The 21,270-nt window shown below is 43.3% G+C and overlaps 1 protein-coding gene across 4 annotated transcripts in view; it reads right to left on the bottom strand.

Annotated features, from left to right (window-relative positions):
• Window positions 1–11,567: 11,567 nt before the first annotated feature.
• The window catches only part of ITSN1 (intersectin 1), a 209,889-nt gene continuing 200,186 nt past the window's right edge, over window positions 11,568–21,270 (bottom strand). For all 4 annotated transcript variants that reach the window (XM_054048532.1, XM_054048525.1, XM_054048540.1 and 1 more), the window contains 6 exons: window positions 19,291–19,503; window positions 18,638–18,759; window positions 16,035–16,117; window positions 15,841–15,924; window positions 15,192–15,365; window positions 11,568–13,770 (listed from right to left, as the gene is read on the bottom strand). In XM_054048532.1, the coding sequence (XP_053904507.1) occupies window positions 13,622–13,770; window positions 15,192–15,365; window positions 15,841–15,924; window positions 16,035–16,117; window positions 18,638–18,759; window positions 19,291–19,503 (825 nt within the window). In that variant the 3' untranslated portion in view covers window positions 11,568–13,621. The remainder of the gene's footprint in view (window positions 13,771–15,191; window positions 15,366–15,840; window positions 15,925–16,034; window positions 16,118–18,637; window positions 18,760–19,290; window positions 19,504–21,270) is intronic.

Below are 21,270 nucleotides of genomic sequence, written 5' to 3'. Positions count from 1 at the left end.
GGAAGAACTTTAACATTTATGATGCACTGTAGTTTCTCTTCTATTGTATTTCCATTCAAAATGCTTATGGAAAACTTTGAGATCTTTAAATAGTATCCCAGGTAGGAAAATGACAGCAAATTACCTCACATTCAACCAAAACCTGTCTTCCTAGTGGGCAAATAGGCCTCATGAGAAGATGCATTTTTTTCAAGGTAAGAGAGGATCGGCCTGTAATTTCATCAATTAATAAAATAAGGAAGCCAATGCATCCATATGCAGTGAGTTAGGACAGGTTTATGCCCCACTGAAACTGGATGCCAGTGGTGTATGGGCTTCAGCACAAGAGTACATGTCACGGCTGGTGCTCTGCACCACACAATGAGACTGCTGGGGGGTTGTTCTGAAAACACCAGCACCTCAGCCTGATTCAGGAAACAAAACTCTATTCATGGTGGAAACCTAGTGATAGCATCCCATGAGTCCTGCCTAGATGGCCACAACTGCACTGACCGAGTCCTCAGCTGCTACCAAAAGGGGATTCAGTCAAAGCACATAAGAAAGCTGTAGTGTGCACTAGCATGCTCCGCATGGACAGTTGGCGCACAGCATGTTAGTGTGCTGTAGTTTTACACCCCAGCTTGCTGCGCACCAACTCGTCAGCTAGAAAAGCCCAAAGTAGCAGCAAAAAACATGGACCAAGCATAAGAAAGGGTTAAAATACTTTGATTAAACATCTTTCACCAGCACTAAAATGACTGAAGTGAAAGCAAATGAACAGCAGATTAAAAAGCCAGCTGCAGTGGCTAGTCATTACAGTAACTCCTCACTTAACGCTGTAGTTATGTTCCTGAAAAATGCGACTTTAAGCAAAATGATGTTAAGCAAATCCAATTTCCCCCTAAGAATTAATGTAAATGGGGGGGGGGGGTTAGGTTCCAGGGAAATTTTTTTCACCAGACAAAAAACTCTCTCTCTCTCTCTCTCTCTCTCTATATATATATATATACACACACACAGTATAAGTTTTAAACAAACAATTGAATACTGGTACACAGTGATGATGATTGTGAAGCTTGGTTGAGGTGGTGAAATCAGTGGGTGGGATATTTCCCAGGGAATGCCTTACTGCTAAATGATGAACTAGCACTTGGCTGAGCCCTCAAGAGTTAACACATTGTTGTTAATGTAGCCTCACACTCTACAAAGCAGCAGGAATGGAGGATGGGGAGACAGCATGGCATATAGAGACACACACCGTGTGTGTGTGTGTGAGAGAGAGAGAGATGTGCATTGCCCCTTTAAGTATGCTGACCCCACTCCAAGTACACTGCCTTGTTAAGTAGATCAGCAAGTTGAGACAGCAGCAGCTGCCAGCAAGCTCCCTCCGTCCTGAGCCCTGTTGTGTCCGCCCCTGCTCTATGGAGATGGGGTAAGCGGGGTAAAGGAACAGGGGGAGGGGGACACCTTGACCTTAGCCCCTCTCTACTCCCCCTAACAGCCCCCCCCCCCACTGCACAGCAAGCAGGAGTCTCGGGGAGCAGCTCCAAGGCAGAGGGCAGGAGCAGCACACAGCAGTGGGGGGAGGGAGAAGCTGAGCTGCCTGACAATTGATAGCCTGCTGGGCGGCTGCTGCACAGGGAACTTAGGGGAGCGGGGAGCTGATGGGGGCTGCCGGTCCACCCTGGTTCCAAGCCCCCACCAGCTAGCTCCAACGGGCTGCTCTTCCTGCAAGCAGTGGACAAAGCAGGCGGCTGCCAAACAACATTAGAAGGGAGCATTGCACAACTTTAAACGAGCATGTTCCCTAATTGATCAGCAACGAAACAATGTTAACCGGGACAACTTTAAGTGAGGAGTTACTGTACTTGGGAAATTTGCAACAAGCCCGTGGCCAAACTGCTACAAAAAAAGAGGGTGGTAATAGTGCTTTCTACACCAGCCATGCTGGATCTGTGACACCGAATACAGAAGAGCTTCCCTGGACAATTTTTGATTAATAAGTGGTGATCAGACTTAAGGGGAGCTAAGGCTGCAGCTCAAATCCTTTAGATTTTGTAGTGCAGACTGACCACAGATCTCTGGGAAAAACAACCCTTTAGTTTCCAATCTATTTTCTTAGGCTCTGACCATATTTCTTCTCTTGCATATGCTGCTACCATGCTCATCTGTGCCTATTACCATCTTCAAGAACTGCTGGCTGTTAGTATCATCAGATCACTGGTCACGTAACAATTCCCTTTTACTTGCTTGATGTTTTGAGGTCCTAGAATTTAATACTAAATACGTATTTTACAGCTTTAAAAAAGTGCAAGGAATTAAGTTGCAATCTCAGCAGGACCTCTTCTAATTACTATGCTAGTTTAACGTATTTCTACTACACCTTTTTATGCACTTAAGTTAGGTCCTAAAAACATCTTCATATATATACAGAAAAATAATCTCAAAAATAGTTCACACTTTAAAATATTTAAAACAAAAAATTGTCTAGTCCTTTTTCTGTTATGTAATATTTGACAACATAGCCATGGTTTTATACTGTATACACATATAGCCACATATATATATGTGTATGTATTTATATATACATTGATATAGATGTGTGTGCATACACACGTGAACACAATGCCAAGTTTCATGTGGAATGCACATACAGGGCAAACCCTCTCAAAGCGATGTCAATTTGACCCCATTACCAACTTTTCTGTGTTTCCAAGGTTTTGACTGGTAGATTAGCACTGATTGAAATTCCACAGTGGCACACACTGCAGTGTGAGTTTAGACTCCAGTGATGCTGGAAAAGTCCATATTTGTTACCTCTCAATTTTGAAAATGTAATAACATTACAAAAGTTGTATTAGCCATAATGACTATTCCCCCCCAATGCTACTCATGTGTAACAAAAGGTGGGCTTTTCAGGGTAAAAATTTGTAAAATGAACATTAAAAAACATTCCATCATAGAAACTCGTGGAGAAAATATATAATTAAGTAAATCTAGCAAAAGCTTTGTAGAGTTTATCAGTACAATAACTTGCTGTCTCATTCAAGGTACCTGAGTCAGGTCCCAAACACTATGCCACCTTTTGGAGCAAACAGTCTGGCTTTGCACCATCATTACACTTAGCAAATAGAGAGGGCTTTTGACTCCTGAATCAAATTATAGACAATTTTATTTCATTATTTTTAAATATGTTGCTGTGGATCAAGATTTCAATCATGATACACACTGTAAACAAAATTCTCTAGCATTCAGTGGTTACAAACCCAATGAATATCAGCTTGTAAAAAGGGAGAAACCTGAGATCAAAACTGCAAGAATATGAAATGCTTTGATTCCAAATCAGCAGAAGCCTGACGTTCTGTTCCATGCATGGGCTATATATCCTAACCTTCCCTCCCTCTGGGAGTCAGATAACTTCAATGGACAGTATAATTGAGGCCCCAAACCAGCAAAGCACTCTAGCACATGATTAATTCTGTCTCTGTTCAGCAAAGCACTTTAGCATGTGCTTAGTGCTTGGATGAATAAGGATGGGATTACTCCTATGGTTAAAGTTAAGCATCTGCTTAAGTGCTTTGTTGAACCAGGGCCATAGAGCTGTCATTGTAGATAGCAGGGCTGACAGATGAGCTTCTAATAAGAAGCCTAGAAAGTAGCCCCTACAGTAGCAATATATACATAGTGGTTTGAATAGTGCCTCTGTGTAGATTAAACAGAGTGAGAGACTGACCTCTTTCCAAATGCATGTGTTTAAGCGACAAGAGACCTAGAATATCCAAGCACTCTACACGGGAAGAAAGAACACTGGACTACTGTGGATAGGGTGACCAGATGTCCCGATTTTATAGGGACAGTCTCGATTTTGGGGTCTTTTTCTTATATAGGCTCCTATTACCCCCCACCCCGTGTCCCGATTTTTCACACTTGCTGTTTGGTCACCCTAGTTGTGGAGAAATATAGGCAAAGGCTTAGCCAGATGCTAAACATTCCCACGTCGTGAATTAGTCTATTTCAGAGCCTGCAGCGAAGACAGCCTAGGACGGGTAGTCAATAGGCAGACCAAATCCAGATCATCAGATGCTTTTGAATGGACCCTAACAGCTTTTTATTGACTTATCATTGTTATTGTGGTGTGGAAAACGTTTCTCTGGCGTGTGGACCTTGACTATATCTCAACCAAGAAATTTGGACCTTGACAAAAAATAACAGACTACCCCATGCTTAGGAGTTAGCCATCCATCATCTAGCACCTTGGTGTACGCTTATGTCTACACTGCAAAGAAAGGCCCACAGCAGCGAGTCTCAGGGCCAGGGTCAGCTGACTCAGGTTTGCACTATGGGGCTAAAAATAGCAGTGAAGACCATTGGGCTCAAGCTGTAGCCCAGGCTCTGAAGCCCAGCGAGGGGGGAGAGTCTCGGAGCCCAGGCTCCGGCCTGAGCCGGACTGCTCACCCTGCTCTCCTTCGCCCTGTAGCACAAGCTCTGTGAGCTTGAGTCAGTTGAGCCAGGCTCTGAGTTTCTCTGCCACGGGTTTGGGTTTTGTTTTTTTGCCGTGTAGCCGTACCCTAAGCGTCCTGCTGGAACCCAGGCAGGGAGCTAAACATCCCCTGGGCTCAATAACCTCCACCTACAGCCAACAAAACACAAGAGGGAAGGGAGTGGCTCAGGCAAACTCCTCATGGTGCTTTGAAGAATGCACCTCACGCCCTAGGTGAGCTGGCTGTGTCTGTACCCAGAGCTGCACTAAGGGCCTAACCCAATTGTCACTGCAGTCAGTAAGAGCTTTGCCATTGACTTTAATGGGAGATGAATCGGGCCCCCATTTAAGGGGACGACTGTCCTCCCTGCTGGTACTGGTATAAACCGAGAATGATTTTAGTGAGATTGCACTCAAACAGGCAATACAGCTACAGGCTGGGGAAGTCAGTCCTGTGAGAAATGGATATTTGGCACATCAATGCTGGTGGAAAGATCATGGATCCAATTCTTTCTGTAGCAATGGCATTGACCCAAAAGGTTATTTATGTAACTCTTGGGTGCTCCTCAGGACTGTCTGGCTCACACCAGGAAAGCCAAGAGCCCTAGTGCAGTATTTTTATGTCCAAGGAATCAGCGGGAGAGTGCTTTAAATACCAGGGTGACTCCTCTTAGCACAGGAGACGTGCAAGTCCAGGCTGCAGGGTTCCCAGAAAGATGACTCTTCAGTAACACCTGAAGACCCTGATCCTTCAAGGAGCTCCACTGAATTAAATGGGGCTCAGTGGATGCAGGAGTCTGGCCACTGGGAACAATTTGCAGGTGCAAGCTTTACCAGTGGTTTATTATTATTTATTATTATGGGGATGTGCACCACCTTTGCTAACAGTGAAGATCTCTTATGGTGCCCTGGGTCTGAGTTTTTATACTGAAGTGATAGAAGAATCCAGTTTGGAAGATTTGCTCTTGTATTCTGAGCTGTCTGAAATTACATTGGTTAGGACATTCTGCCTTTGACCACGCATCCCCATCACTAAGCAATTTTAATCTTTTTCAAGACTTGTGTCTGGTTACTTCCTGTTACTCACTAGTATTACCAGGCTTCATCCTGAGGAAGTGTTGGGAGACACCCAGCTCTCCCCTTGTTAAGATGAATGCACTTACTATATGTGAAGAGCGGACAGGAGTGAAGGAGTCCCTTTATGACTACATTACCTGGCGATTCTGTATTACAGTATAAAGCCAAACTACAAATACACAGTTTTGCCTCTTGTGGGCGCTCTTAGTATGTTTTTTTAACTGCTATACACAAAGCAAGATCATTTTTTCAGTGAAGGCAGTGAATGTGCTGAAATGTCACCGTATTATTTTTAGAAAAGATCTATAAAAAAGCATTACACCACCAACCAAGAAACTGCTACTACATGTTATTTCTAAGCAAATGTATTTCACCAATAAAATGGAGTCAGCTAAAAGAGTGAAATGTACCCCCATGCCAAGGGGCAGGACAAGGCCTACACACCGCTTCAGTCCCACTCAAGCACTAGTGTGAGCGCTAAAGAGGACTATACATGGTGCTGACCCTCTGCACAGTGGTATATTTTACCCACTAATGAACTGGGGGATAGTGAAGGAGAATGAAAGTCCCAACTTCTTTCAAGGCTCTGCCACGTCCAGATGGCAATTTCACTCATCCTGAAGTTTTTCTGTGAAATAAATGACTCCATTCAGAGGTGGTGATTCTGACTGATCACTGAGCTTATTTGTCTAGCGGAAGGTAATGTGGATTCTTGCCCTTACTACAGTATTTACCTATATTGCAATATTGGTGCCATTCCGTATATTTAGAATGGCAGATACCGCACACACAGTGCTCCACGAGGTAGTAATAAGGATCCATTTTTTAATGATGGCCACTGTTGTATTTGTATGTGCTGGGATTTTCAAAGGAACCTAAAGGAAATAGATGCCCAGATTCCATTGGCTTCAAATGGAAATTGCATGCCAAACTCCCTCAGGCAGCTCAGCAAACCCCATCTATAAGGCAATGGCAGGTAAATTAAGTGTGTTATGCTGAGCACTCCATACCTGATTCATGACTTGATTACCGCAGTGTAACTCTACAGTAGTTAGTATAAACTTAATGTAACAAAGCAATGAATCAGACCTTCCTTGCCTGCTATAACGTTCTGCCATCATATCATTCTTTCATCATATCAAGGGATCATGGTTTTAAAAACTTGCACGTTTTTCCTTTTTCACTCAGAAGTATAATTGCCTGTTTTAACAGCTTGCATTTCATCAACCAAAAAGCTCTTTCACCCAATGCAAAATTGTAACAACTTTACGACCTTCAAGAAAGTTAAATGCCAGTTTTAAAGTGCTGGTGTCCTTTGGAGTCTTTAAGATCTTTAGAAGGTTTTAGTGTGTGTGTTTATACGAAGGGATGGCTCTGTGACACAACTCAAAATGTAACCTAGCATGATGATATAAAGGGTTAATATATGCAGCAAGCATAGTGTATCATTGCCACGTAGCCAATCATCAGATAACTTCTACAGAAAAGCATCTATTAAAGTATTAGTTAGACATGAAAGATTTTTTTCCTTGCATAAAATATTAGTAAAATTTAACACACAGTCTATGATATACAACTAGTGTGTCTAGACAAGAAAACAGCTCCTTACACCTTCATTTCTATGGGGTGTTATTTTACTTGGCCTATCCAGAGTTTCATAACACTTTTTCCTATGGTCCCTTCAGCAAGACAAAATGCCATTTTGCTCTCAGGCTTGAATTACAATACAGTTTTTTCCAACATGCTGTAATTTGGGTCTCCGCACATTAAGAAGTCCTGTGCAGTACCTGTACCTGCAGGTGTGCGTGGATGCAGGAGTCCGTGAACTGGTCCTGCCCCAGGCCAGCTGATTTGACAAGAGATCAGCGAGCTTGTGCTGATATACAGAAATTGCATGACGCAGTGCCATGCCACACCTCAGACACATGAGCTCTGTTTTTCTAGGGCCTGATTCTGAGAGGCACTGAGCACTTGCAACTCCCACTGAAGTCAATGGGCTTTGCGCTAGGTGAGCGCGTCTGAGGTTCAGCTCTGTAGAAGACGTAGTGCCGCCAATTGTTTTCCTATTTGATTTTTTTTAATGTCCGAGGGTCTGTTTCTATTTAACCCTGAGGACACTGAATAATGCCATGTGTATAACCCAAGGAGTCTCTAGAGGGGCCAGGTAGGAAGTAGGGTTTCTTGCTGTTAAGAAGCAAGAAACTGGAAGTTGTGACCAAGGGGATGTGGACAGGAAGTGTGAGACTTTCCACCTGCTGTGGTGTGGGTAGGACAGTAGGAGGGACCTCACCATTCTTGGGGGATGTTAGTGAAGGAATAGGAGCTTCAATCCCTGAGCAAAGAACACTAAGGATGGGGATAGTTCTATCTAGTGTTCTAAAGATTCAAGATCTTCAACTGGCAGGCTGACATGCCCGTTTTCCATGTCTAGGGGTGAGAAATTGCTCACTACTACAGTAACTGGGGCGGGAAGAGGCAAATCTCTCGTGAATAGGACTCTCCCTGATATTGGGAGCAGACAAGTCCATAATACAGAGAACAGCTCACTGTCAGGGCACTTCAAAAGCATGCAGAGTGGAATCCTTGCCATCATGCATATGGCTGGGCAGAGCCCCAGACTAGGTGCAGGAGAAGGGATAGCTGAGAGTACTAAACATGCACAACAGTTTGAATTCCCCTTGAGTTACTAGAATAGGCATCTGTGGGGCGCAGGAGGCCGTGTGTTACTGAACTCTGCGTTACTTTCATGAAATCTCTCTGCTGCTGCTGCGAACTTAGAGTCAACTATTTTGCACGATAGGCTTGAATGCCAAGATTCCGCTACAGGTTTGAAGTCTCTTTGAAGACTTGTCAAGGAAAAAGACGAAATTCCTCAGGTGCAATACAAAACCAAAACCATGTAGTTCAAAGAAACCTTTGCAGGACCCCATCCTGGAATCTGACCTGCCAGGAGTCACAGACACCCACTAAGAGTGCTAGTGAAGTCAGCAGCAATCTGCCCACATTTATCAGATTGTAGGATTGGGGCTTTAGACTGTAAGCCCTTTAGGGCAGAGATTCTGTCCACCTTTGTTTGTACAGTGCCTGGCACAATGGGGCCCTGATCACAACTGAGACTTCTGGGGGCTATTGAAATATAAATATTAAGCGTTGAAAGTAGAACAGACTAAGGTGGCACTGCATGATGATCAATGTATTGCCCTTCTAAGATTACTGGTCAATACTCAAATATCATGGTACTGCCAGTCTACTCTATAAATACAATAAAGGAATATTTGTACAGTAATTATTTTCCATACAATGTAAGGTACTGGCTACTGTTTATGTGTCTCTTATCCCCCTACTAATCAGAATGTCGGTCTTAGTCAAATGTCTGTGTGACTATATTGTTCTCTAGGGCTCATTTCCAGAAGATACAAGCCCTAATAGTACTCCAGCCAACAGAGACTCTCATTTACCTTAAGTGACAGAGGTTTGTGCTTTGGGATCATAAAATCCTTGATGACTGGGAGGACTGTGCAGTCATGAGGTGTAGAATAGCTGACAAGCATGAAATCCCATGCAGCCATAGAATCATTACAAACAATGTGGAAGGCTGTCTAATTCCTGAATAGGGAAAAATGGATAATAATTGATCAATATCTATAGACTTTTAGAGCTTTGGGTTAACCCTCTTAAAACAATTCAGTTTCAGAAGCTGACAGTACCACTGTATTACAGACTATTTAGTGTGAATGAGAGTGTGACATTAAGCTCCCCTGTATTCATACCCAACACACTATTATAATAATCTCTGTACAAAATATGCCTTGTGAGGTATCATTTGAAAACTAATAACTTGCTGATCATGAATATTCTTGTAAATATATGTACACAGGGAGTATTAAGAGTTACGAATATACGCTGGAATTATGACTTATTAAAGTGTGTTTAAACCAGCATGTCAGGGGGAGTTGGTAAATAGGTCTGCCTTAGACAAAGGAATGCATATTTGATTCTCTGACTAGCCCAGTCTTCAGGCAAAGCCAATGAAGGTCCATTTTTATGTATTAGGTAAACAAAGCTATTAAGCTTAAAAAGCGGAGGAAGGAAGAATATGGAGCTTCCTTCACCACCAACTCCATGTTGCCTTCCTCACAGCTTGAATAAACTTTCCTTTGAGGGGTAACGCTGGGAAGAATCCATTTCAAAGGTTTACTGCTCTATAAAGACAGGTGGGGGGCTTAAGTGATAAGCAATTGAATCAACTGACTGTGTCAAATATTACTGTATTATAAAAATGTATCGAGAGATCTTTTCTGAAAGCTAACACAACACTGGTGATTAATATTGTGAAATGTATGTATTAACACTATATGAGGAAATATGGATACTTATAATATTTAAGCTTTAAAGTCTGTGGCCAAACAGGGAAAAACAGGTTCCCCCCAAGACAGGAGAGAAGGCAATTATTTACCGTCTCCAATGTAAATTAAGGATGGTGGAATCAAAACAATGGGACCCCATTTATATACAGGGGGATGGGAAGCCCACAGGGAGGGAAGAGCAACCTGAGGTCATCCTCCCTCTTGAAACATTGGAAGATATATGCAAAGACAGAAGCCATCTTTGGTGTCCATCACTAGACAGACACATGGGAACAGAGCTCTTGCAAGCTGAGGAAGATGCATCTTCCAATCCAGGGTGGGGATGGGAGGTTGAAGTCTCTGGAGACTGAATATAGGTGACAAACCTGCTTAGGCAAAGATTTTTCAACTAGGAGGACAAACATAGCCAGCATCTTATACTTCTTTGTAAGGTCCTGACTCAGGGAAAGTCAGTCAAGGCTGGGAAGAAGAAAGATTGGGGGGGTGGGGGGGTGGGAGAGTGAGAAAAATCATCTTGAGCAAAGCCTATACCTTGCCAGATTAAGTTTTAGACTTTTAGATGTGTTTTCACTTTTATTTGCTTGTCACTATTTCTAACTTTATTTCTTGTACTTGAACTTACTTAAAATCCTCTTCTTTTGTTCATCAACTCGTTTCACCATTAATCCAAACCAGCAATGCTGTGTTTGAATTAAAGTGAATGTCAACTCCAATTAATTTAGCAAGTGGTTTGGGATTGTCTCTTTAAAGGAAAAAGTGGACTCTATTATTCTTCTGAATGTTGCAGGAGAGGGCTGAACATTTCAGAGCACATGGCTTTGAGGAAGTTTGGGACTGGAGGTCTGTTGGGGTCATCTGCTAATCTTAACCAAGTCTGGGAAAGACAAAAGTGTGGCTGTGATAACTGCTGGCTGGCTGTTGGATTCAAAGTGGTTGAATCACAGCTGTATATTGCACAAAGCATATGCTGGCTGCATGCGTGTGTCCCAGGCTGGGAGCCAAAAGTAGCAGAAGCATTTTGGGGAATTCAGGGTTATAATATAAACAGTGACACAATCTCTCACTGGTCTGAACTGCACCCCAGAGCATGACAGGGAGAGAAAAAGAAAAGGGATATCTTGATGCACAGTAAGGGACACTTGGTAACCTTGATACACAGGGATTTGCGATTAGGTTCTTGTAGCCCAGATGATTAAGGGAGAGAGGTGCTGGTGAACCCCCATGCTTCACCCTATCATCATCTTTATATGTCTCCAATTTGCATTAATAGGGATTAGACACATACATGCTTGTACCTCAAGATTAGGCTGTCGTTTGAGACAAGTGATATTAGCCAGACAAGCTCTCAGATCTGTTACAATTACAAAATAAGGTGTGATCAGCCATGTTAGAGATTAGGGCTGACATTTTCATAGAAGTCTATAGAAGTTAAGTGTCCAGCTCCTATTGCATTTCAACAGAATTTGGGTACCTCCCTTAGGGCCTTTCAAAATCATAGCTTAGATTTTTCTTTAAACCCAAGATGTTCCAATTGTGTCACTGGAATTCATGCTGGGTGACAAGAGCCCTTTAAAAGTGACCCTGCAAGTGTAACTACTTTGTAAACCATGAATTAGAACACTGAACTTCTTTACAGCTGGTGAGTCAAATTAGGACAGCAGTAAAAAGGTTAGAACAATGACATTTAATGTTACTCCACTTTTTTTCCTACCACACCACTGTGTATTTTCATATACATTATATTTAATAAAATGTACTGATATGGAAATAGGAAGCCATGGGTTTAGTTCTATTTACAGATTTTAATTGAAACATTTTTCTTAACAACATTGAAAAATAGAAACTTAAAGATCTTTTAATTGTGTTTTCAGCCAGTTAGTGGTAAACAAATGCATGCCTTGAAGTTAAACTTCCTCTAAAACTTGGTCAGTTGACAGTTTCTAACTAAAGTGTGTATCTCTGTTTTGTTCAAAAAATACATACGAATGTCTGTCATTTCTGATACAAAATTCTACACTATCGTCAATAAATAAATAATAAAGAGATTTTTAAAAGTATGAAATGTAAACTTTGTTGTCCTTCCAACATACAGGATTTTGTTTTTCAATTTCTTGAAACATTACAGTGGTCTTGAAGGAAATTATAACACACAGACATTTCCCAGCACAGTTTACACTTACTACCATACTGTATCTAGCTATCCATTATGAAGATATCCTAATTTCCTAATGGAAATCATGACGACTTTTAGTGCTCTCCTGAGAGCACTGTCTATACAGGAAAGGTGGGAACCAGTACCAAAACGACATGCAAAGAACATCAAAACCTACCAACAAGCTCCACAAGAACATTAACATGCCAATGAAGGGGTTGACACCTCATTCTGAAATAAAGTCATTACAAAAATACCAGTTTATGCATGATACCTAGGTAATGAACAAAAGGACTCTAAGCAGAACAATGATGGACTTTACTCTCTTATGGGGCGCTATTGTCCATGGAGGTCCCAATTCAGAAAAGCAATTGAGCATATGCTTAAAGTAAATGGGTCTTAAGCACATATGTAAAGTTAGGTTCTTTGCTGAACAGGGAAGGTTTGCTGAATCAGGGCCTATATATGTGTGGGGAGTTACATGTGTCAATCTCTGCCCTGCCCCCAAGATGACAACAAGACCCCTTTTACTTTGGGGTTACTCACTCTGCACAATCACAAACAAAGATTTTTTTTTTTTTTTGGGTCACATCTAATATAGCCAACAAACTCAGAATGAACCTGGTTTGCAATGAATGCCTTTTGTGAGCTACAGTACGCTACTGTCCTGATTTCAAAACCAAGATGTCAAATATGTTTAGGCACAGTACAATTTAATAACCAGCCACCACTGATTGCTTTGCAATCTAGACTCTACGGGATAGAAATTAGCTTCCTGAGCTAGAGCAGTGATTTCTTGTCACAGCTGGTGACTTGATCATCCATCAGCTGTCATACAATTAAGCAGCAGTAGTAAAGAAGTGGTACAGTACAACATTCTATCTCCTTCACTTATTGTTTAAACATTTACAAACCTTCAGGAAATGATGGTACTCTGTTAGGGTGAAATTCACTGCTGTGGAGAGCGCTAGCACAAGACCTGTGCACTGTTTAAGTTTCTTTTAAACCGTATTTTGAGAGTGCAATAATGGTACCTTCTGTGTTAATATATTTAAAAACAACAACATTTCAAATACCACCATAACAATCCTAAAGAAAATCAGAGATCTTCTTACCTGGTAAGTGTTCATTCATGTCATGTTTATACACCACTTTGTGGGGCAATAGGCACAAAATTCCTATGGGGAAGTTTACAGAAAGCCTTCAAACATACAATCAGTGCCCTCTTCATTTAAATAAACATTACAGTAACTGGAGTAAGTGCAACAACCTACATGGTTTGTTCACCTTTCAGCTTGGAGCACAAGTTACGACTATGTTACTTCAGAAACCCTGAAAACTATAATGAAGTTCCACACAGAGACAGAGATCTGCTCCCAAAACTGGGATTCAATTTTCAGCAAGGATTATCAAGGCACATAGATTTTCCTGTTTGCTTTGATAACCCCTTTGCACATGAAGAACAAGCAGTAGTTTCATATAAAAGGAATAAGGATTTCTAGACAGCTTCTGCAGACACCTATTGCAGTGAACTCAGATTAAAGTGAAACATTGGTGCATTTTCCTCTAAGGTTCATCGAACAATTGCAGATCTAGTCGGACTACGATCTCTCCTGTTGGGACTTCGTGCAGGAGGAGACACTTTGTAACTGGTCCCTTTGAGCCCTGATCCTTCTTAATGTCCGCCACACGGATTTCAGTTCGGCCCAAAAAGTCTGAAACATAAAAATCAGCATATTCAGAGTGAAATACATTTTCACTTTATTTTCTGACAACATATTACTTCAAAGAAGGCACTAGCTTCCATCTGCATTGGGAATATAAGGAGAAAATATGCCCTCTTTCAACAATAGTTTTATGGCTAATATAGGTAAAGCCAAATCTCTTGAATCTAAAACTGGCTTTTCTAATTTGCTTTTATATTCCATCTACCTTTTTTTTAATGAATACATTTTAATCAAAAACATCAGGTAAAAGTACAAGAAACAAAAGGGATATTCAATTAAATTAAAAGGTGACGAATTCAAAGCTGACAAGTGAATATTTTTTCACACGATGCATAATTAGACTGTGGAAGTCATTGCCACAGGAATCCATTGAGGCCAAGAATTTAGCAAGTTCTTAAAATATTGGACATCTGTATTGATATAAAGAATATCTAGCATTATCATGGTTAATGATGATAAACATTTTGGAAGGGATATTGAACTTTGTGCTTCCAAGCTTAAGCCTATTTCTAACTACTAGTGATCAGGATGAGATCTAATATTGGGGGACAGATTACCCCATATGTGCCTACTGTGGGTTTCTTATACCTTCCTCTGAAGCATATGGTACTGGGCATTGTCAAAGACCGGATACGGGACTAGATGGACCACAGGTCTGATCCAGTCTGGCAATACCTGCATTCTTATATTACAATCCAAAAATCATACGTGCCAAACAAAACACCAAAAATGTTAAACCATTGGACTGGATCATCCATATCATTCATGGGATCAGTAATTACAAGTATGTAACTCTTAAATCACAAAAAGAGGAAGGCAACAGTTGTGAAAGGGAAGATCGGATCATCCAGGTGAAATATTATTTTAGGGTGAAATCCACCTCAGTTCAGTGAAATGGGGCCAGCACCAGGACAATGCAGCACTTAAGGATATGTCTACATTACAGCGGCACAGCTACAGCATTGCAGCTATGCCACTGTAACGCTGTAGCTTTAAACATGCCCTTAGGTAGGCATTCACATGCTAGCTTTTGTCTAGCTAGCACAGCAAAACACAGCAGTGAAGACACAGCAGCCCAGACCCCAGTACAGGTTAAGACTGCGAGTGTGTATCCCAGTGTTCCAGGCAGGCTTGTTCAGTCTGTGCTGAAGCCCATGGTGCCATGTCTTCACTGCTAGTTTTAGCTATGCTGTGCTAGCCAGATTAAAGCTGGTCCGAGTACGTGTACCCAACCTGCACTCACAGCTTTAACTGCACTGGAGATGTATACCCTAAGAGGCAAGTCAGAGCTATAAACTGAGTGCTTCTATGCTGTTAAATGTTTACGTCAGCACCCATGTAACGCCTAATAAATGGAAAGGTGGGGAGAAGGGAAAACATCACCAGAAGTGTAGCAGCTTCATACTTACCATCTGGGGAGAACTGATCCCTCTCAAACACAGTTATGCAGAGTACATCCTGCTCCAGATCTTTGATAAAGAATTGGCAGTTAGAGTTCCATTTAGGGTTGAGAGTGTCCTGCATAGTCTTGGTGATGTGACACTGAGAGCCCATTGTCACCTCACAGTATGGGTTACTCTTTCCTGAAAGGAATAAAGCAGATGCAGGGGTGTGATCACATTTTGATGGGCATGGATTTAACATCCTTCTAAATACCCTCTACCTTCCATTACCATCTAATTAGGAAAAGGCTGCTGGGCTGCCACTACTTTAACAAACAAAGAGCATCTCTGGGGGCCCGTCCTGAGATGCATAGCCCTGGGGGCCCATCCAGAGCACCCTCAGCTCCTCGTGATTTCAGCACCTTGCGGGATCGAGTCTTGTGTGAGTGACACTAAGAAAGCTTGTAAAAAAAAAAAAATACTGAAATACATGACAACTGCCCAAGTTTCGCTGTCCTGTAAGGAACTGTTTCTGTGAATATGAGGTTCATTAAAACCGCTTCATTTCACAAAATCTACATCTTGGGCCTATATTTTCTTTAGCATTAGACAGACAGGAACATCCAGGGGAAGCGTCCTTTATAACACACACTAGGAAAATCAGTAAGGTCCTTACCATGTGACCTGCAGGGTTTTAGTTCAATGCCTTCCACAATGTTCACCATCAATCTTCCAATGCCTGTTGCCCTTTGGGAGCGAACTGTGGAGGGATGACGGGGGTGGGGGGAGAGGAATGACAAAATTCATTAGTATGCACCTGGCTTTTGACACTTCCATGAAAGACTACAGGCATCGAATCCCACACTGTACCTAAGTAGGCCTTTTCCCTCTTCTTCTTCTCAGTCTCTATGTAAAGTTCAGAAGCAGCTTTAATTTTCTGAACCCAGGCAGTCCTTTGAAAGGAAAAGATAAAAAGTTACCCCACAGCATTATGATTACTATTTTATTTCTTTTTAGCACTACACAGCATACAAAAATAAAGACAGTCCCTGCTCCAGAGTCCTCACAACCTACAGGTCTGGGCCTATACTGGTATATGCTAGATTGGAGCCCTGCACCTGTCAGTCAATGCGACTCTGCAGAGATGTAAAGGTCTATATGTAAGAAGGCCTAAGAGGCAGAATCACAATGGCCAGGACACAGTGGGAAATCAAGAGTTGGGGATAACTGTTCCCTCCCATTCCTCCTGCATTACTACAAGAAACTAATTGGGCATTGCAAAATCTCTGGGGACCAGAGGCTCAGCTAGTGTAAATCAGTGTAGCTCTACTGACTTCACTGGTGCTTCGCTGTGTTATGCCAGCTGAAAAACTGGCCTGTGCAGTTTTTAGAAGTGATGTTAAAGAGGAGACGATGGTGACTTTGTAAACCAGGACGGGGAGGTCATTTCACTCATAGGGACTCAGCCTGGAAAAATGCACAGAGAAAAGAGTGGAAGAAAGAAACAGAGAGAGCATCAAGGCTGGTGTTACGGGCAGAGTTCAGGCAAATGAGGGCTCCAGACATGTATCAAGTGTAGAATTTAGCCTTAGGTTTTGCAGTTCTAAATATTTACAAGCAAAAATTAAATTGTTGGCCAAATTCATCATTTACTGATGCTAATGCAGTATTTCAGTTGCTGTTAATAAAAACCCAAACCTCTAGGTGTCAGTGATCTTAAGTGTTAAAACGTTGCTTTCTGCATCATCTGCACAGTGCAAAATCACTCAACTGGTAGTACCATTCAAATTTGGTAGAAAATATATTCAGAGTGCTGAGATATTGGCTGGCTGCACTAACCACTCCAATACAGAATATGCAACTGTTGTGACGGATCACTATGTGAAACATGGGGCCTGATCCCCAACTAGTGTAAACTCGTGTTGTTCTATTAAAATCAATACAGCTAGGTCAATTTTCATCCGCTGAGGATCTGTCCCACTCTGTTAATTTACTCTGTGGTATGGAAATGGGGATACAGAAAACACCTAAGAGAACTACTGTGATCCTGCCGTGGTATGGACTTTTACGAACAATTTTTAAGCCTAGAAATCACAATTCTATATCATGTCATTCCTGTTTGTTCTCCCTCCTAGGAGGTCCCCCTCTGAGTTCCAGGAGTCCCTCGTTTGCCTCCCCTTTCTATCCCACTCCCCCTTCCTGCAGAGGTCCTGTCCTGTGGCAACAGAGAAGGGATGTGCCTTGCTCCTCTGGAGTCCCGCTCACTGCAACTCCATGCATTCACCAGAGCTGGTTGCTAGAGAGTGAGGTCAGGTATCCACTCCTTCCAGGGCCTGAGGGTGACAGCTCCACAACACCCCCTGCTAGGGCCGCTGGGGAGCAACGGATGTTTTACCCAGGTTTATATGCATTAAAATCTTTACAAATGATGCCTTTACAAGCAAGGATCATACTGAGCCTGTACTGAGGGCCACACCACACCGCCTCTTCTCTTATTGCCCCATCAGCTTCTGCAGGACTGAGGCTTTCACTTTTTAACAAAAGTTACTTTTCTAGTCCTTATGTTTTGTGACCTGATGCAGTGGTGTCTTCTTGAGTTTGCAGACAGACAGACTGAAACAAAAGTATCAGGAGAGATGGAATCGCCCTGACTTGTCTCACTTTATTTGTTGACTCTGGAGCGGAATGACGTCAAATTGAGTTTTCCCTTTGTTAACCATTTCCCTAGTGGTCTGGGTCAAGTTAGAGAAGGGTATATCACTTTTTAATTTGATTCCCATTTTCAAATAATTATAATTACCACAGCATTCACCATACTAAGTACAGGGAATACTACAAACACCTGGGTAATGTTACCTACTTGCAAAGACATTTATAAAGATCAGGGCCGGCTCCAGGCACCAGTCGAGCAAGCTCGTGCTTGGGGCAGCAGATTCTAAGGGGCAGCTTCCCTCCAATCCTTTTTTTTTTCCTTCGGCGCTCTGGCCACCCTGTAGGGGATGGTGGCACGGGGGAGGGGAGCTCGCTCCGTCTCCCTCAGCCAGTGCCGGGTCTGCAGCAAGCCCAGCAGGGCAGCCCGCGTCCTTTCCTGCCCACCGACCAGAGCGGCGCAGAGCCCTCCCGGCAGACGGCGCGGCGGGAGAGGCTGCGTGGCGAGCGCCCTGCTGAAGGAAGCCCTGGTCGCCCCCCTTCTCTCTCTCCCTCCGCCTCCCACCCTGCTAGCCAGGGCACACACTCCACTGCCCAGGGCATGTCTGCAGCGCAGGGAGTCCCCCTGCAACCTGGCTCCAGCTGCCCCACATGTTTTTTTTTTTTTTTTTTGCTTCGCCACTCTGGCCGCCCCAGCTTGAGGCGGCAAAAAAGCCAGAGCCGGCCCTGATAAAGATTTTCATGGTGATTGTCGTGTGTGCATGCATATGAACATATACATCAAAATCTTTAGAGTCAGCAGTGAGGAGGCTGCAGTGACTTACCTTTCATTTATGCTTTCTGCACGAAGCGTGTAGACTCTATCAATGTGGGAGATATGGAAGATGGGCTCATCTCCAGAAGGGTCTGTGGGTAATTTTACTAGTACCTCATTTAGAAAAATGGGCTGTGAAATATTAGGCAAAGCTAGAGTAATACAGCACTATATCTGAACATACTGGAATGCTCAACGCAATACAGACTGTTTTTGTTTGTGCCCAGAATATCCCCTCTCGCCTCCCGCTTTTTAAACTCCCTTCTTCAAAGGGCTTGTGTCTCATTCACCCTTTCTCTTGCCAAAGACCGCTCCCTCCAGATCCTGTGAATGCTTCTACTTGAGTCAGAGAGTCACAGCATGTTTCAAAGTTCTCCCTTCCCACAAGCAGCACACTGCCCTCTGCATCACTTCCCTCTTTCTGTATCTGGGATACTTGAAGTTAGCTAATAGGATGCTCAAAAGCGCCTTCCTTTATACAGATCAAGCTGACCACCTGTCCAGCACGAGCACCACAGAACTGGAGTCCCAAGTGTACTTGACAGCCTCTCTTTCTTATACAGCAACAGACAGTGCCATTGCCCACCCCTCCAAGTGGGGAACTGCCACCTTCCTGAACTGTTAAAACACCAATAGCTTGGCTACCATAAAAGCGGTACTTACAGTTTTATACATTTTATACTGCAGATTAGACTTGGGGCTGAAGACCTTGTCTGTACCAGAGGAACCAAGAGGCTTTATGATCTGAGTCAGCAGGAGGAAATCATTGAACAGAAAACCATACAGTTCCTTGTTGCTCTTGGCTTTGTAGAGTTTCCCACTGTGCAGAAACTTGCGTGGTCCCAAGCAGTTTGTAACAGAATTAAAGACGAGTTGCTGAGAAAAGAACAACAACAACAATGCAACGTACAAAATCAAACCATCGGGGCTCCCCTGGAAGAGATCAAATACAGGTTTGAGTTCTGACATTTGCTTCAGCTCATTTCAAAGGGATGATGGGTAATGCCTCAGTCTCACAGTACGAGCAGCACAAGGCATAGAAAGGTGATAAAAAAATAACTATTAATTTGAGGATAGGCCCATCAATGACTACTAGCCAGGATGGGCAGGGATGGTGTCCTAGCCTCTGTTTGCCAGAAGCTGGGAATGGGTGACAGGGGAAGGATCACTTGATGATTACCTGTTCTGTTCATGCCCTCTGGGGCACCTGGCATCGGCCACTGTCGGAAGACAGGATACTGGGCTAGATGGACCTTTGATCTGACCCAGTATGGCCGTTCTTATGTTGATCTGGGGCTCTTCAGTATGACTGGGCCAGCACATGATGAGGGCAAGGAAGACAAAAGCACTTGGGCCTTTTTTTGATCTTTCCTGCTGCATACTGGTATCACTGTGGGGGAGGCAACAAAGCTGATGGCTCTTCCCTGATTGGTGGTTGTCACGCGCATGGAGTCAATGGGCCTCCCTATTGGCTGATCCATCTCCACAGCGGCTGTAAGAGTTAGCATGTGTGTGTGTTGGGGTGGGGGGCACATGGTCTTGCTCCTGTGTTTGGATTTCACCCTCTAGTTCATACCCAGGGGCTTCTGGATAACCATGGTGCTGCTTCTTTTTGTGCTCGTGACGCTTGGTTTAGCAGGTTATCTGCTAGTCAGTGGTTATGGGGAGGAGTTTGGATTAATTGCACATTATCCACTAGCTCTTATAAAAAACAGTTACTCACCTTCTCATAAGTCTCAGAGGGGTAGCCGTGTTATAGTCTGAATCTGTAAAAAGCAACAGAGGGTCTTGCGGCACCTTTAAGACTAACAGAAGTAATGGGAGCATAAGCTTTCGTGGGTAAGAACCTCACTTCTTCAGATGCAACCTCACTTCTTGCATCTGAAGAAGTGAGGTTCTTACCCACGAAAGCTTATGCTCCCAATACTTCTGTTAGTCTTAAAGGTGCCACAGGACCCTCTGTTGCTTCTCATAAGTGTTGTTCTCCGAGATGTGTTGCTCATGTCCATTCCAGTTAGGTGTGCGCGTGCCGCGTGCACGGTCGTCGGAAAGTTTTCCCTTAGCAGCATCCGTGGGGTTGGCTGTGGAGCCCCCTGGAGTGGCGCCTTCCTGGCACTCAATATATGACCCTGCTGACCCGACCCCCTTCAGTTCCTTCTTGCCGGCTACTCCGACAAAGGGGAAGGCAGGTGGGTTTGGAATGGACATAGGGTGACCAGACAGCAAATGTGAAAAATCGGGACAGGGGGTGGGGGGTAATAGGAGCCTATATAAGAAAAAGACCCAAAAATCGGGACTGTCCCTATAAAATCGGGACATCTGGTCACCCTAAATGGACATGAGCAACACATCTCGGAGAACAACAGTTACAAGAAAGTGAGTAACCGTTTTTTCTTCTTCGAGTGATTGCTCATATCAATTCCAGTTAGGTAACTTCAAAGTTCCTCCCTGGAGACAGGGTCGGAGTTAAGGAATAGCTGATTGGAGCACCACTCTGCCAAAAGCCGCATCATCTCTGCCATGCTGGATGATGGCATAATGGGAGGTGAACGTATGCACTGAGGACCAAGTTGCTGCCCTGCAGATTTCTTGAATCGGGGCCTGGGCTAGGAATACTGCTGGTGAGGCTTGTGCCCTTGTGGA

Source organism: Malaclemys terrapin, chromosome 1 (assembly GCF_027887155.1).
Source record: "Malaclemys terrapin pileata isolate rMalTer1 chromosome 1, rMalTer1.hap1, whole genome shotgun sequence".
In the NCBI taxonomy this organism is placed as follows: domain Eukaryota; kingdom Metazoa; phylum Chordata; order Testudines; family Emydidae; genus Malaclemys; species Malaclemys terrapin.
This window is presented reverse-complemented; position numbering and strand designations above follow the sequence as displayed.